At 43.0% G+C, this 17976-nt stretch overlaps 1 protein-coding gene across 2 annotated transcripts; it reads left to right on the forward strand.

The window, feature by feature from the left end:
- The first annotated feature begins 3059 nt into the window (after positions 1 to 3059).
- On the forward strand, positions 3060 to 7485 carry LOC112239983 (beta-crystallin A1-2). Of its 2 annotated transcripts, none has more exons than XM_024408365.2 (6): positions 3060 to 3160; positions 4191 to 4254; positions 4479 to 4597; positions 4911 to 5052; positions 5505 to 5647; positions 6942 to 7485. In XM_024408365.2, the coding sequence occupies exons 2-6, from the start codon at positions 4216 to 4218 to the stop codon at positions 7087 to 7089; spliced, it is 591 nt and encodes a 196-aa protein (XP_024264133.1). In that variant the 5' UTR covers positions 3060 to 3160; positions 4191 to 4215; the 3' UTR covers positions 7090 to 7485. The 2 variants fall into 2 exon arrangements, with proteins under 2 accessions (XP_024264133.1, XP_024264134.1); XM_024408366.2 differs by having other exon boundaries at positions 3074 to 3151.
- The last annotated feature ends 10491 nt before the right edge of the window (positions 7486 to 17976 follow it).

A 17976-nucleotide genomic window follows, 5' to 3' on the forward strand; every position in this document is an offset into this window, starting at 1 on the left:
TTTGATTTTGAAATGTAGGACACTTAGGTAGAAAAAAAATATTTACTACTATAGCCCATAGAAATGCATTGAATAACACCTTCATAAATGGCAACAAAGACTAATATAACAAGGATTTGAAGTGTCTGTCCTATATCTAGTAGATATAAGAAAGCGCAGGAAAAAATAAAATAATAATAATATATATTTAACCATCTCTATAATTCCATTCATTTGTATGGGTTACATTCCGATGATTCCCGTGACACTTATGGAGTCATATTAGTTTGTAGCCTAAACGGTTCAGATGCTACGAACATTTTTGTGAGAAGAGCGATTTTCGGGATGTCACATGGTCTGACAAACACGATGTAACTCGGCCGCCTTCCACCGCAGATGCGGAGGATTGAGATGAAGCCCATGCGGTTCAACTCTACCATTGAACTCGTGATTGTGCCTCTATGTCATCAAAAGGGAGGGGCAGGTGAGAGCGTGCCTTATGTGGCAATGGTCTTGGTATGCAACCTGGTCTCAAAGCATTTCGTATGATTTTGTGCGTAAATCCGAGACACTCCATTTAGTATGATATGTTAATGTTTCGTATGGTATCTATTCATTTGTGGATGTCCATTACCCATTTCAAATCAAAAATCAAATGTTATTGGTCACATACAGTACACATGGTTAGCAGATGTTATTGCAAGAGTAGCAAAATGCTTGTGCTTCTAGTTCCAACAGTGCAACAATATCTAACAATTCCACAACAAATACCTAATACACACAAATCTAAGTAATTTATGGAATAAGAATAGATATATGGATGTCAGAGCGGCATAGGCTAAGATGCAGTAGATAGTATAGAATACAGTATATATACATTATTAAAGTGACTAGTGTTTCATTTACTAAAGTGGCCAATGATTTCAAGTCTGTATGTAGGCAGCAGCCTCTCTGTGCTAGTGATGGCTGTTTAACAGTCTGATGGCCTTGAGATAGAAGCTGTTTTTCAGTCTCTCGGTCCCAGCTTTAATGCACCTGTACTGACCTCGCCTTCTGGATAGTAGTGGGGTGAACAGGCAGTGGCGCGGGTGATTGTTGTCCTTGATGATCTTTTTGGCCTTCCTGTGACATCAGGTGCTGTAGGTGTCCTGGAGGGAAGGTAGTTTGCCCCTGGTGATGCGTTGTGCAGACTGCACCACCCTATGGAGAGTCCTGATATGTTACGAATTGCAATTCATATTATATTTTACGAATATGTTACAAATTTGCAAAACGTATGATATGTTACAAATTCTAGCTAGGTAGCTAGGTGGCTGACATTGGCTGGCTGCTAACATTAGCTAGGCTAGGGGTTAGGGTTAAAGTTAGGGTTAAGTTTAGGAGTTAGGTTAAAGGGTTAGGGTTAGGAGAAGGGTTAAGGTTAGGGGAAGGGTTAGCTAACCATCTAAGCAGTTGCAAAGTAGCAAGCAGCTGAAAAGTTGCTAACTAGATAAAATTGCCCCCTGACAAACCACCCTACTTCCATTTGACCTTAAGTAACCATTGGTCTTATGTAACCATACAAAACGTACCATATCATACTAATGTTACATCTAGTCTATGAGACCAGGCTGTGTTAAGTGGAGTGTGTCAATATGTGCATGATGCTTCCTTGACTAGACCACTGACATTAAACAAAATTCAAAAGGCAGTAAGTTACATTTCCTTCGGGAATTCAAAATTACACCGCAAGTTGCAATAGATGTCAGGAACTCTGCACCTTACCACAGTGAGCTAACTGTCGGGAGGAGTGTTTGCTCTAGATGCATAATCTTATTATCAGAGCGTGCCAATGGACTTCTGGTAAGTATGCTTTAGTGAGAAAGTGTTGGGATTAGGTACAACTACACCCCCCAAATTAATATTTATGAAAAATTCCCCCAGCCACAATGTCTCACCTGAATGTATTTTGTTTTACATTTGAAGGGGTTGGGCAAAGGATGAAATTTGGGTTGAGAGTTACCCTTTCAGGAAAATGTTCTTGTTTAGTATTTCTCCAGTAGGTTTCCTCAAGGAGAAAGTCTGCACTTCTATGTCAAAGATAATAAAACAAAAATACTACAGTAGTGTCTGCAAGAACACTACAGTCAGCAAAAGCACTACGGTACATATTATGGTATACTACAATCTGTAAAAACACTACATTAAGTAGTATATACTACAGTGTTTTTGCTACAGTATTTATACTATAGTTAACTGTAAAATACTTGCCTGGTTAAAAGGTTACTTAAAAAAAAAAAATTCACTATACTACACTATTCACTGTACTGTTTTGTCCACAGAAAAACTACAGTGAATGGAGCCAGCAGCATAACACCCTGCATCCCACTTCTGACTTAAATCTCAAATCTCAGGGTTGGTTCTGGATGGGAGACCAGATGCTGCTGGAAGTGGTGTTTGTAGGGCCAGTAGGAGACACTTTCTTCTGGTCTAAAAATAAATAATTTCCCCAAGGCAGTTATTGGGGACATTGCTCTGTGTAGGGTGCGGTCTTTCAGATGCAACGTGAAATGGGTGTCCTGGCTCTCTGTGGTCACTAAAGATCCCATGGCACTTATTGTATGAGTAGGGGTGTTAACCCTGGTGTCCTGGCTAAATTCCCAATCTGACCATCATGGCCACCTAATCATCCTCAGCTTCTAATTGGCTCATTGATCTCCTCAATTGTCATCTAAGAAACACATTTTTAAATGGTTTGAATTTTGGTACATCCTCTTTCTGACGTGTGTCTCTATCTTTTTCCTCAACAGCAAAGGAATGGCAAAGGCATATACATTAACTACTGCAATCGTGTCATGGGTTAGGGGTAGGGCTATGACCAGGACTGGGTGTAGTCTATGTCTGTTTAATCACGGAGTCCGGACGCTTGTCCGGACGCTTGTGTTAATCGGCACTGGGCACGGTGCCCTGCATCCAGACCAGTACACCAGCACACCATGGCAGGCGGGGGAGAGCCTAAAGCCCTGTGGCTCAGTATGGAACAATGGAGGCCACAGCAATGTGCTGACTCCTACCCCGTCCCACAGCCCTGGGCTCCATTTACCACCACTGTGTATAAATAGGCCCGTTTACTCAGGGGTCAGGACATCGTTTTGTGGAGCCCCCCGTGAGCGCTACACAGCAATTTTTTGGGGTAGGTCAGGTAAGCCCTCCATCTTTAGACTGTTCAGCCTATAGCCTTTTGCCAGCATTGTTGTCCATTTACATTGTCCATTGTCCTGTTTTTTTCCTTTGTTGTTTTCTGCTGAGCCTTGGGAATGTATAGAAAGGGTCATATGCACACACACATTCTCTAAATGGACACGCCAATCGTCATCATAGTCAACATCATACATGACGCCATCAACAGCACAGTTTACTTTACACACTCAGGGTGTGACAATGGCATGACTTACAGGCACGTGACACAATGGTTCACAATGTAGAATTTATAACAACTAATAAAGAAAAACATAATTATCACATATTATTCAGAAATGTGGATGGATGCTTTGCATTGTACTATTTTATTTGTGGTATTACATACCAACGTTAGATACCAGACCTATGTATTAGAGAGGATTTTTTTTCAGTATTATACTATAGTATTTGCACTTCTCTGTTGGTATCTGTTTTCTGCTTTGTATCGTTGCTCTGGCTTTAGCTAGATGTTTTTGTGGCGTGCCTCTCTTTAGCTAGATATTTTTGTGGCGTGCCTCTCTTTAGCTAGATGTTTTTTGTGGCGTGCCTCTCTTTAGCTAGCTGTTTTTGTGGCGTGCCTCTCTTTAGCTAGATGTTTTTGTGGCGAGCCACTCTTTAGCTAGATGTTTTTGTGGCGTGCCTCTCTTTAGCTAGATGTTTTTGTGGCGTGCCTCTCTTTAGCTAGATGTTTTTGTGGCGTGCATCTCCTCCCTCAGCCCTATGTGCATTGTATTATCATCAGCAACAGCACAGGGCAGTGCTTTGTTTGGGCTTGTCATGAGTCTCTTGCATAGCTTCTCTAGTTCCAGCCACATTAGCATAACCATAATATTAATATATTTGGGCATTAGCTGCTGGGCACAGACTGACGCAAGAGCTGAGTGGAGATGAGGTCCATTGGGGTTTAGTCAGGTCTACCCTGGTCTTCCTGTAAGGCCAAACAGAAATGTGACTGCGTGACTGTCTGTGACTGTGTGCTTTCTGCACTGCAGGTAAATTATTACTGAGATATCAAACATGGCGCTGACTACTCCTAACCCAGTGGGACCATGGAAGGTGAGTCAGTGTTAGGTACACCACGTTTCCACAACACTTTTCCATTTTTCCTGAAAACAGACGCAAGAGGAGAAAGGAAAGCTTTGCACACAGAAGTGCATTCTCTAGCAGAAATACATACTGGTTGTGTTAAAAACAGTAAAAAATACAAATTAAAAAAAACATTTAAAACAGCAATAGCGGGTCGGGCAGATTACAAATATGCACCATATCCTCTGTCCTAGATCACTGTCTATGACCAGGAGAACTTCCAGGGAAAGCGTATGGAGTTCACTGCTTCCTGCCAGAACATCATGGAGTGTGGTGTGGACAACATCCGCTCCCTGAAGGTCGAGTGTGGAGCGTAAGTCAGCCAGCCCCCCAAAACACATGTACATACTGTAGGATATTTATCTCCCCGACAGGTTACACATTATCCTTCAAGCCAGGGGACCATTGCACAGGCAACCATTTCTAAGGGATACTGATAGACACATACTGTATCATGGACACATGACAAAGTCTTTGCCCCACCTTAGCAACTATCTACATGTACTGTATATCTCTATCCCTCTGTCTCTCCATGTCTCGCTATTCATCTCTATGTCTCTCTATCACTTTGTCTCTGTCCGACTTTCCATGTTTCCCTCGCTCTCTCTCTCTCTGTGTATGTGTAGCTGGGTAGGGTACGAGCACTCCAGCTTCTCCGGGCAGCAGTTTGTGTTGGAGCGTGGAGAGTACCCTCGCTGGGAGTCCTGGAGTGGCAGCAACGCCTACCACATCGAAAGGTTGATGTCCTTCCGCCCAGTCTGCTCTGCTGTGAGTGTACTATCCAAGCCTACTTCCTGTTCCTGCCAGACCAGGCCAGACAGACACTCTCCTCTGTGGACTATGTTCCAATATCCATTGTAGAATTCCACTTAGAATGCCCAATACATTCACATTGTATGTTAGTACCGATATTGGAACAGAAGCCTGGGTTCTGGCCTCAGTCTATGTCTCTGGCTCTTGTGACTGACACAGACAGAGTCTAGCTCTACTCAGTATTACTGACACTGACATTATTACATTTAACAGATACAAGTAGCTGTCTTGATAGCCTCTACCAGCATTATTGAAAGTACTAAATGACAAAGTGAATAAAACACAGTAATATAAAGATTTCATACTTTCATTCATAATTCTACCCAGTATATCTTTCGGAAATAGTTTGGAGTGAAACAGGTTGAATGTAACCTGACATTGCCTAATCCTCTTTCTGAACTGCACAGAACCATAAGGAGTCCAAGATTGTGGTGTTCGAAAGGGAGAACTTCATTGGCAAGCAGTGGGAGATGAACGATGACTACCCCTCCCTGCAGGCCATGGGCTGGGGCAACAACGAGATCGGATCCATGCAGGTCCAGAGTGGAGCGTAAGTAGTAGGAGTAGAAATCCTGGCTTCCTTTTTCACACTACAGAAGACTATGCTCATAACAAATCAGAAATAGAGGAATCAGACCTCTCGAGTGGTACAGTGCTAGAGGCATTACTACAGACCCGGGTTCATTCCTGGGCTGTCCCATAGTACGGCTCACAATTGGCCCAGCTACGTCAGGGTTAGGGGTGGGTTTGGCCGGAGGGGCTTTACTTGGCTCATCATGCTCTAGCATCTTCTTGTGGTGCACCTTTCGTATTATTTTTAAAAAAAGTGGAACTTGATCTGCGGACCTACAAAAGTGGCCGCCTGCTGGCTGACCCCAGTCGCCAGTTGAACGGTGTTTCCTCCAACACATTGGTGCGGCTGGCTTCCGGGTTAAGCGGGCGGGTGTTCAGGAGCGGGGTTAGGTGGGACATGTTTTGGAGGACGCATGACTCCACCTTCGCCTCTCCCGAGCCTGATCGAATTTGGGGAGAAAAATACAAAACTTGGACAAACTGCTAAAAAGGTGCAGTAAGATTCAAATCCATTGTAATAACTATATAATTCAAATCCTTTGTAATAACTATAGAAACTGTGAGAGGATAATCCGTTCTGTAATAGATCATAATATAACTAAGCAAAAGACTATTTCAGAACTGAAATGATTAATTATCTAAATGAGTGTCCTGTGACCTTACTGACCTCTCTTTGCCAAATGTGTTAAAGAGACACTATGGTGAAAAATGAGCTATTATATGGTATATTATAATGTGCTATTATATGGTGTCCCTGGATATTATACAGAGGATTAACATGTACTGTAGAGGCCAACTATTTCTGATCTGCAAGGGCCTAGACTCTGAACATCATGAGGGGCCACAGTGGCTGGGGGGCAAGCGTAGAGAAGATGTTTTAAAGTAAGTTTGCTGCAACTCTACTCATGTTGTCATGTGGTGGAGAGAAATATTTGCAGGTTTTAATATGATATCTAATGATCAATGGGGAGCCACCGGTCGGTAATTCAACGATGATTACTACAAGTTTAGATAGCTGGCTAGACTAACTTACCAATCTGAAAAATGTTTGCTGACATGGGCTAATTGAGTGACTGTCATAAGAAGACAAAAAACTGCTTATGAACAACCAAATTTTGAAATTGCACCTTTAGTATTTTTTATTTTTTTTGTGGAACTTGATCTGCGGACCTACAAAAGTGGCCGCCAAGTTGCCCATCCCTGTTCTACAGGGTAAGGGCTGGGGCTTGTTTCCTGGTATTTTCTCACTTCCTCTCCATCTCCCCCTTCAGCTGGGTATGCTACCAGTTCCCCGGTTACCGTGGCTACCAGTACATCATGGAGTGCGACCGTCATGGCGGAGAGTACAAGCACTACAGGGAGTGGGGCTCCCACGCTCAGACCTTCCAGGTCCAGTCTCTGCGTCGCATCCAGCAGTAAGAGCGTCCACAGCCTCCTCCCTCTTTCAATCCTCCTCTTCCTCCTTTCCCCTCATCCCTCATTCGCCCTATCATTTCAAGCTTGACCAGTAGTCCTGTTAGACCTCCAAGACCGACAGCTCCTGAAGCTTCTGGTGCTCCACAGCGACAAACATGTTTACAGCACTTTTGTTTTGTTCCATCGCCAAAAGAAGAAAAACGAGAGAACGAAAGAGTAAGATAGAAAAGTGACAGGTGCATCCCACATCAAGCGGAGTGAAGGGTCTCGGGTGATGTGGTGGTACAACCCAGGCTTTGATGCTGTTCTTCAGTGTTGTCACGGGGAATTCACAGTCACAGTGATCAATAAAGAGAAAATGAGAAAAAAATAAACAGCGATACAAGAGTCTGCTATTAACCTGCTCAAGTGTCTTTACTCTTTTCACTGTCTTCTCTTGCATCTTTTCTCAGCCCTTTCCTCTGTAGGCGACTACTTTCTAATGAAGGCTTCACTATCTGTAATAGAAGTTAGTAGAGTTGGTTATGTCAGGGCTATAATCTACTGGTTCATGTTCAGCATCAGGTTTCCGGTCACTATAAAACGGGTCGAACTGGGCTGGAGTTACACCACAGCATTCCACCACTTCTAGGCCTACCCTTACAAGCCTACAGTAGCAGACAAGTAGCTATAAACTCTTAGTTGAAATGACCCTATAATGTCAGTTACTTTTATGTACAGTAGTTCCATCACCTTGAACAAACGAATTTCACCCTTGCTTATAAGAAATATAGAAAATATGGTTAAGAAATATAAAGTGTCTACTAAGTGGACCTTCATACTGAAAGCAAACTGACACATATTCCACCCTTATTACACGCTATAGCACAGCACACGGTTAGAAACTCCAGTAATCAACGTATTTTAGCCATAATTCAATATACAGTACAAAGATTAAATAATGAGTGAAATTTTTTATTTGAATTAAACTCAGATCTATTATCAAATCAAAGTTTATTTGTCACGTGCGCCAAATACAACAGGTGTAGTAGACCTTACAGTGAAATGCTTACTTAAAGGCTCTAATCAATAGTGCAAAAAAAGGTGTTAGGTGAAAAAAAGGTAGGTGAAGAAATAAAACAGAAAAAATATAAAAGATATCAAAGTGTTTATTCAAAGGCGCCCTCTCAGGCAACACTAAAAAACCCAGTCTGTCTCAATTCCGTGCCAAATCTTGCCTAAATGCATGGTGTCTGTCAGGCCTATCCTATGCAATTTAGTATCAATGGCCTATACTGTATGAGGAATATGTTTAGGAAATTGAGGCTATGGTAATATTGGCAATTTACGACCTACCACATTTCAGAAATATTCATACACTGGATATATATTACATTACTGATTAATGTTGACATTGTACATAACTTAAATGCACTGTACATGTAGTCTCAAAGTCTAGCTTCTTCAAGCCACCTTAAAAAGGGGGGTCAATGCGACCTGGAATCCTGCCCTAAACCCTAACCCCTACTCTTACCCTAACTAGAAACATAACCATTACGTAACCATAACCCTTAACTTAACCATTTAAAAAATGTCAACTTCATTGGAGGTAGAGGCATCACAAGGACCCCTGATAGCGCGGACCCTGAAAAGAGGCTCCTCCGCAAGGAGGAGACTGACATCAGATGAAATCCCACCTCTTTATTAAGAGTTGGATGCAGACACTGGCAGGCTGGCCTGAAGAGACAGCTAGCAAAATTCTAGATAGCTAGAAATGTTTTCATCATTTACCTTTTTATTTCACAAGCAATGATGTAGGAGTGTGGTGCTCTAGATGGCATGGTAGAATTGATTAGAAATTATTCGGTTTACCGTTTAATGTGTGGATTAATTGGTGGAGTAGAGGACCTTGTGCATTTCAGGTAAAGTTACTCAATGTTTATATCCCAGGACAAATTAGTTAGCACAGCAAGCTAGCTAAATAGGACAAATTAGCTAGCAAGTGCAAGCTAGCTAGCTAAATTGGCGTGCGCGAGCATTGTGGGTGCAATAATTGAATAATATAGATTTCTACATTTATTTTGCAGCGCAAGCGGTGTAGTCAGCCTGTAAGCCTTATTTATACCCTGCATACATATGAACGCAAGCTTTACAATTAGCTATACAAAAATGGCGAGCCTGCGTAGTTAAATAGCAAAAACATATTAACCCTACTTTGAGTGTCAATGAGGATAGCAGGGATGTCAGTAAGAACTTCCTGTGTTTCTGTATAGGGACCAGAGTTTTTCATGGTCAGATCAAATGGTCAGGAAAGACTTGTGACCCTAGCTATTATCCTACCCCCCTTCTACAGAGCAGAAACAGAACCTGTCATCCAATCAGGGCTCAATCAAACCAGTATCCAATGAAAAACTCCCTAGATCGGTGATCACCAACCGGTCGATTGCAATTGACTGGTCGATCGCCAAGCCATTCCTAGTCGATCACCTAACATTGCTGTAAAACAAAAACAAAACATTAAAGCCTATCCTAGCTTTTCCTTCCAGTTCTCTGCTGCCAGTGACTGGAACGAATTGCAAAAATCGCTGAAGCTGGAGACTTACATTTCCTTCTCTAACTTTAAACATCAGCTATCTGAGCAGAGCTGCAGCTGTACATAGTCCATCTGTAAATAGCCCACCCAATCTACCTACCTCATCCCCATATTGTTTTTCTTTTCTGCTCTTTTGCACACCAGTATCACTACTTGCACATCATAATCTGCTCATCTATCACTCCAGTGTTAATCTACTAAATTGTAATTACGTCGATACTATGGCCTATTTATTGCCTTACCTCCTCACGCCATTTGCACACACTGTATATAGACTTTCTTTTTTTTCTATTGTGTTATTGACTGTACACATGTTTATTCCATGTGTAACCCTGTGTTGTTGTTTGTGTTACACTGCTTTGCTTTATCTTGGCCAGGTCGCAGTTTTACATGAGAACTTGTTCTCAACTAGCTTACCTGGTTAAATAAAGGTCAAATAAAAAATATTGATTTATTTTATTTGTTTTGCGCTGTTGTCAGTAGATGCATTTGATTCAGCAGCGCTAGCGCTGGGAGGCAGTGTTCCCATTTTTAACCGCTTCATGTGTCTGAACGTAGAATCCCCCTACCCAGCTAGCCCAAAGAGCAAATCATGTGCACTTATAGGCCTACCGCTGGCAAATCAGATAGCCCAGATCACCGTGTCTGCACAGGATCCTCGAACGCACAGCAAAGTTGACCATGTGAAATTCCAAAACTATGAAAACCATGACTAGAGAGACTCAACAAATCTGCTGTTTTTATGAGTAAGTTCATGTTTAAGTTGTTATTCAGCACTGTCAACACTTTGTTTATAAGCCAGAAAATGCACATTCTCCTTACTTCCACTCACGCTACAACCAGCATTGCAGCTGCAATGAATGAGTATAGCAAAGTGTTTCGATAAGCTTGCGTTATTATTTGCAGCTTGTTTTTAATATAGAGGAATATTTCACTTTCTCTGGTCATAGGAGTAACATGAATTGGTGCATGAGGCAGAAATAATGCAGTGTTACTTAAGTTTCGCCATCAGCTGGAAGACTGTCCCCTTTTCTCAGCGGAGGGAGGGAGAAAGGAGGGAAAGTGAGTCGGGTGACAGGCAGCCTCACTGCTGCTCCCTCCCCTCAGACTGACCATCAGATGCGGGCCATCAGTCCAGTAAAAAAATGTAAATAATAATTATGCTCACTCAGCTGTGCCAAGTAATACAACAAAGGATCTATTACCAGTGTGATCATATACATAACATTTTGAACTACAATTTCAAAATGGTCTAACATTGGCTATGCTTAAATTGCCCTGCCAATATGTAGTGATAATGTATTGAGCCTATTGCACAAACCTCGCTGCTAACAAAACTGTTTTTAATTGGTTAATGTTGCACAGGCAACATTAAGTAATGTTTTTTAGTTTTATTTTTTAAAATAGATCTCGGCTTCCATTTTGACTCAAAATTATCTTGACTCAGAAAAGGTTGTTGACCACTACCCTAGTTGGTGTATATATATCTAGGGAGTTTCCTGGTGTTCTGGTCATGTAGTGAGAAAAAAACCTGTCCTACTGCTAGCTACAAATAGAGCATTTTACACACTGCCAATAAGCACCAGAGTAAAATGTGCTCTTACAGTCAATAGAAACCACTGTAATAAACTGTCTCTTGATTTTAGATGTGAAACTAAATTTCAATAAGTTGCAGTTGGTATGGTCTTACTAGGGCAATTTAATTTAAGTGTTGTCTACTTAGTAGCCGACCTACATTGCTGTTTGAATTGTTGTGACTGTTGCTGTGGATTTGTTTGTTTTTTGTGTGTGTGTGAATTTTACCCCTTTTTCTCCCCAATTTCGTGGTATCCAATTGTTTAGTAGTTACTATCTTGTCTCATCGCTACAACTCCCCGTACGGGTTCGGGAGAGACGAAGGTTGAAAGTCATGCGTCCTCCGATACACAACCCAACCAAGCCGTACTGCTTCTTAACACAGCGCGCATCCAACCCGGAAGCCAGCAATGTGTCGGAGGAAACACCGTGCACCTGGCAACCTTGGTTAGCACGCACTGCGCCCGGCCCGCCACAGGAGTCGCTGGTGCGCGATGAGACAAGGACATCCCTACCGGCCAAACCCTCCCTAACCCGGACGAGGCTAGGCCAATTGTGCGTCGCCCCACGGACCTCCCAGTCGCGGCCGGCTACGACAGAGCACAGCTGGCGCTGCAGTACAGCGCCCTTAACCACTGTGCCACCCGGGAGGCCGTTGCCGTGGATTTTTTTCCGACCTATTTATTACAAAATAAAAAGACTAGACATATCGGCTATGCCTACGCTGTTTTGTAGGCTCATGCTTCTTGAGTAAATTTGAGTTGAAAACACATATCCGTTAATACAATTAAAGCCTATGCGCTTGTTATCATCAAAATTCTAATCTTAATTGCCACATTTCAAAGCTATCCTCCAACGTGTAAATCTCCAGTTTGGGAACATTTTGGCTTCCCAGTAGACTACAACGGCGATGGACAGAACTGTGGATAAAATTCTTAACATTATGTTGCCTCGCTCAATGAGAATAGCCTATGCAGCTGCCAACACCGCACATATTTTGACACATTTACACCAACAGCACCCCCAGTGTACCGGAGCAAGATGGAAATGTAAAGAACCGCCACAACGTCGCCTCCTCTCTGCATTCAAGCAACCCTTGAAAATGAATTACAATAGCAATTAGTAGGCTGTTTATATTTTTATATGTTTATAGTCTTTGGTTTATAGCTGTGTATATGCGCCCATTCTCTGTGGTTGAGAATAGGGGGTTTCAGCACCTGTGAAAGTTAAAGATACATTATGAACTTCCCTCTTGCACCCAATTCAGCAAACAGGTAGTACCTGATCTATACAAGCAAGCCAATGTCTACGTTTTGAATGAATTAGCCATTGCACAGCCGGCCAAATAGCTAGGTTCAGCTCCGAGACAGGATTGTGTCAAGGCACAGATTTGGGGAAGGGTACCAAAACATTTCTGCAGCATTGAAATTCCCCAAAAATAAAGTGGCCTTCATCATTCTTAAATGGAAGAAGTTTGGAACCACCAAGACTCTTCTTAGAGCTGGTCGCCCTGCCAAACTGAGCAATCAGGTCCTTCGGCCGGGAGGTGACCAAGAACCCAATGGTCACTCTGACAGAGCGCCAGAGTTCCTCTGTGGAGATGGGAGAACCTTCCAGAAGGACAACCATCTCTGCAGCAATACACCAATCAGGCCTTTATGGTAGTGTGACCAGACGAAAGCCACTCCTCAGTAAAAGGCACATGACAGCCCACTTGGAGTTTGCCAAAAAAGGCACCTAAAGGACTCTCAGATCATGAGAAACCAGATTATCTGGTCTGATGAAACCAAGATTGAACTCTTTGGCCTGAATGCCAAGCATCACGTCTGGAAGAAACCTGGCACCCTCCCTTTGGTGAAGCATGGTGGTGGCAGCATCATGCTGTGGGGGTGGTTTTCAGCAGCAGGGACTGGGAGATTAGTCGGGATCGAGGGATAGATGAACGGAGCAAAAGTACAGAGAGATCCTTGATGAAAACCTGCTCCAGAGTGCTCAGAACCTCAGACTGATGTGAAGGTTGACCTTCCAACAGGACAATGACCCTAAGCACACAGCCAAGACAACACAGGCATGGCTTCGAGACAAGTCTCTGAATGTCTTTGTGGCCCAGCCAGAGCCCGGACTTAAAACTGATCGAACATCTCTGGAGAGACCAGAAAAGCTGTGCAGTGATGCTCCGCATCCAACCTGACAGACCTTGAGAGGATTTACAGGGAAGAATCTCTCCATATACAGGTGTGCCCAGCTTGGAGCGTCATACCCAAGAAGAGTTGAGGCTGTAATCGCTGCCAAAGGTGCTTCAACAAAGTACTGAGTAAAGGGTCTGAATACTTATGTAAAAATGTCTAAAAACCTGTTTTTGTTTTGTCCATATTGTGTGAAGAGTGATGAGTGAAAAAAAGCTATTTAATCAATTTTGGAATAAGGCTGTAACGTAACAGAATGTGTTCGAAGTCAAGGGGTCTGAACACGTTCCGAATGCACTGTAGGTCCTGCCGGCTGGCCAGATAACTGTTCAGATAACCCTGCTTTGTGGGTTTTACAGACGCTTCCCACGCCTTGGCAGCAAACCTAATTTAGTTTATTCTGCATGCACAACCTATGTGGAATTCCAGCAGCGTTTGGAACTACCGATCTGCGGTCAAGAAAGCTGAGTTCATCCCTACACTCTTTGGCCCTGACGGACACTTGGACTACCCCAGAGAACAGTGCTACTACAGCTGCTTTCTCGTCATCGGACTATGCGTTCTCTCATAGTCTGAGTGCATCTGGTCATTGCGGTGGTGGCACAGGGCTACTTATATATCTTAAATGGGAGATTTTCTTTTCCCTCTCTCACCTGTATCTCCTCATTTGGATGACAACAGTCAGGTCCGTTGATCTTGGTACCCTGTGGTCTCTATTATTGTCACGTTGGTATGAAGGATCGGGAGACGATTTCGTGCGCCTATTTTTATTTATTTTATTTATTTCTTACCCAAATTACGGCGTGCCGTGAAAAGGCACGGGGACGAAGACCAAACAAACACTATAAAAAACACTGGGTTGAAACCCAAACAAAAGAGCGAGGAGTACCTCGAATAAACAACACAAGCCACAATGATTAACACACCGGACGAGACCCGTAATCATCTGCGCAATCCACAATGGCACGAAAGCCAAAACACACAGCACAGGTAGTCACACGAACCAACGGACATTGTAACAATAATCGACAGGACACTGGTAAACCAAGGGCACACTTATACAATTACTAATCACTGGGAATAGGGGCCAGGTGTGCGTAATGAAAGTTCCGGGGGGATCCGTGACAATTATGTCTGGTTTAGTGTATCATGACTTAACATGAGGCTGAAATGAGAACTGCTTGACCTACTAAAGATCTGTTATTCCAGTTATATTTGTTTTTATAACTGATTAGGCTGTTATTTTCTAGCTCAATGACATCACAGCTAGCCTTTTAACAGCCATTAGCACAAATCATTATGATGTGGTAGTGAACTCTATTAAAGAGCATACGTGTATGTGGCTTCATTTACAGTTACAATACTGGTGGTGTCACGACTTCAACCGAAGTTGGCTCCCCTGCCTGTTCAGGCGGTGCTCGGCGGTCGTCGTCCCCGGCCTACTAGCCGCCACCGATCCCTTTTTCGTTGTCTGTTTGTTTTGTCTTATTAGTTGCACCTGTCTATTTATGTGCTTGATTGGCTTCCTTATTTATAGTACGTTTATCCGCCCTTGTTTCGTGCTGGATTACTCATATGTTACGTGTGTATGTTTTTTTTGGTGTTCGTGCTCTGGATCTGGTACCCTGTTGTGTTGGGTTGGTCCACATTTTCCACGCCCTGTTTTGTTGGGCATTATTTTCTGTGCGATATTAAAAGTGCACGTCTTCCTGTGGAACTATATGCTCTCTGCGCCTGATTCTTCCCTCATGCACCAAGTTACCCGTGACAGAAGGCCTGGATGTTCCAGCTCTGCACTAAATGTTATTCAAATGGGGTTGTTTTCTTACTAGCTGGATTAGATACCTTGTATTCATATACCTAGCAGCTTTATGTGTTTGTAGCTTTTGTCTGGATTCTGGAATGAATCAATTTTGATCTGCTTGTCTTGGGCTGTAAGGTTAATGTACAACAATAACTGTGTCACATTATGGATGTTTTTTGTGACATTGCGTTGAAAAATGTATCAATGGAAATTCAATCAAGCGCAGCTGATACAATACACTAATGTATATTTGAAAGCAAATACATTGCCTTACAATTTGAACCTAGTTCTGGTTTTCACACATTTCGGAATCAGAATGTCAGAAAACCCACAAACTACAACAAGGGCTGATAACAGTAGTGTTACATTAATTCCTGTTCTTCTTTTGCTCTGTCCTCTACCACTTCAGAGCCTGTGGTTGTAAGTAAAGTAAACAGGAAGTAACAGATCTAGTGTTTATTTAACCCCACGCAGCCTTTTTAACGCCATCCGTTCTTATATTATGTATAGATCTCATCTATGAAATCTGGGGGCTTTACCCGGGGCTTGGGTCAGGTGATAGATATAGACACAATGGTTTCCTCACAGTGAGATGTCCATAGAGGCACTATCAGAGACAGCCTAGGCCTGTTGCACCCTGCTGGTGTCACCATATGGGACTAACCCCCTGAGAACCATCCTGAACTAACATCCTTAAAGTACTCTGTAAAACAGGCTCACGTAGGGCACTGCCCTGTTGATCTGTTTCACCACAGCTGTCAGCTGAGCACAACTAGACTGGGGCTTATACACACTGCCATTTAACAGTCATGCTACATGTTTAGTAATGTTTCCACTACCATGACTCAAGCAAAATACAATGAAAACTCTATGAAACATGTATAAATATATGTTATGCTGCTGCCATAAAGCTTAGAATCAAATATATTTTAAATAACCCACCAACTGTCTTGTGGTTTTATATCTAAACTCTTTACCAGTCAACCAAAACCACAGAACCCAGAATCAATCTGCAGGCCAGGCAGTCACAGTGATGCAGCCATTTGAGATGATGTACAACAGCTGCATGTACCACTCTGGCTTGTATTCTGGCTTGTCCTAAGCTTACTCAGTACTGTCTTAGTAAGGGCTTACTCTGTGCTTTCTGATACCTTTCGTCTCTCAGTGAGAACTGGCCTAGCACGCACACATTCAACCCTGATGTATGTGGATTAAACAGCCGCCTTACTGGAGATTTATTTTTTAAACTGGTGCCTAGTAAGTTAGTCACTCACTGAGGATGGATGGATGGGTGGACTGACACTTGTTTCCTCTTTTCCTTTTCTCCCCCACCTCACCCCCTCTCACTGCCTCTGTGTCAAATAACTTCTGAAGATTCCTGAATTAAAGCCACGTCCTGTAGTTGGACAAATCTCAAGCAGCCATATTAGCTGTCTCACACACCCCTGCTGCTGCCGGGGTGTGTGTGTTGTTTAATTATGTAAATGCTGAATCTGCTGTGTTGTATCTTGCCCACATCATGCTCTCTGATATCATAATATGCACACAGCAGCATTTCTAACCTGAGGCTGGTAGGCCTCACACATTCAGATAAAAGAGCAGGGGTTGTTTGTGATGTTTGTCTCCTGTGAATGTGTGTGTGTGTGTGTGTGTGTGTGTGCACGTGCGTGTGATTATGCGCACTAGCATGCATTTGCACGCTGGATTGTGTCTGTGTAAAGGCGGCAGTAACTTGGCCTTGTTTTTCTGTGTAAGGAAGATAGTTTAGTTTCCTACTTTAATTGAGTTCCAGTGCCCACCTAGTCATGGCAACCCTCCAGAGGCCTACTGCCTGCCTGATTTCTGGCTCTGTGCTGAGGGCAATCTGGGAATGCTGCCTGAGCGGCAGGTGGCACCAGGCCACCGCAAACACATTCCTCCCCCAGGCAGCCCTCGACTAGAGGAAAGGCTGGTGCTGGCCACAGCCCGCTCTGTTCTGCCAGAGGAACTTTGCATTGATCAACATCTTGTAGCCTACATCCTGGGTTATGTGGAGATTTAAGGAAGTTTCTGATTCAAAGTGTTAAGGCTGTGTCCACGCTGTTGCTTTCATGACCTAAACAGAAGAGATTGAGTCAACACACTTGCTTATGACAGTAAAGTTTATTTTCTATGCTTGCCCACTTTATTTTGTTTGTGCTTCCAATAATTATATTGATGTCTTCATGAGTGGTTTTGAAGCAGAGGGACAATGAAATGTTTACAGGAAAAATGTTTGACATAGTGTCACGTTCTGACCTTAGTTCCTTAATTTTGTCTTTGTGTTAGTATGGTCAGGGCGTGAGTTGGGGTGGGCAGTCTATGTTTGTTTTTCTAGGTTGTGTTTATGTGTTTGGCCTGGTATGGTTCTCAATCAGAGGCAGGTGTCGTTCTTTGTCTCTGATACTTAGGTAGACTTTTCCCACCTGTGTTTTGTGGGTGAATGTTTTCTGTTTAGTGTATGTCACCTTTCAGAACTGTTTTGTTTCATTCTCCGTTGTTATTTTGTTTAGTGTTCTGTTGAATAAATTAACATGGACACGTACCACGCTGCATATTGGTCCGATCTCTCCTACTCCTCCTCAGACAAGGACGACGAACGTTACACATAGGCTATATTTTCATATCTTCTAATCTCTGTTCAGGAGACATGCAGGACTATAACTACCTGAAGCCCACTTCCTGTTCCTGTCAGGCTAGGCCAGACAGGCACTCTACTCTATGGGCTACATTCC

Source organism: Oncorhynchus tshawytscha, linkage group LG13 (assembly GCF_018296145.1).
Source record: "Oncorhynchus tshawytscha isolate Ot180627B linkage group LG13, Otsh_v2.0, whole genome shotgun sequence".
Lineage (NCBI taxonomy): Eukaryota > Metazoa > Chordata > Actinopteri > Salmoniformes > Salmonidae > Oncorhynchus > Oncorhynchus tshawytscha.

What these genes read in the sequence shown, in the direction of transcription:
- LOC112239983 (XM_024408365.2), top strand. Translation starts at nt 4,216, where the DNA reads ATGGCGCTGACTACTCCTAACCCAGTGGGACCATGGAAG. An exon ending in CTGAAGGTCGAGTGTGGAGC is followed by an intron (nt 4,598 to 4,910) that starts GTAAGTCAGCCA and finishes GTGTATGTGTAG; the next exon opens with CTGGGTAGGGTACGAGCACT. An exon ending in TCCGCCCAGTCTGCTCTGCT is followed by an intron (nt 5,053 to 5,504) that starts GTGAGTGTACTA and finishes TGAACTGCACAG; the next exon opens with AACCATAAGGAGTCCAAGAT.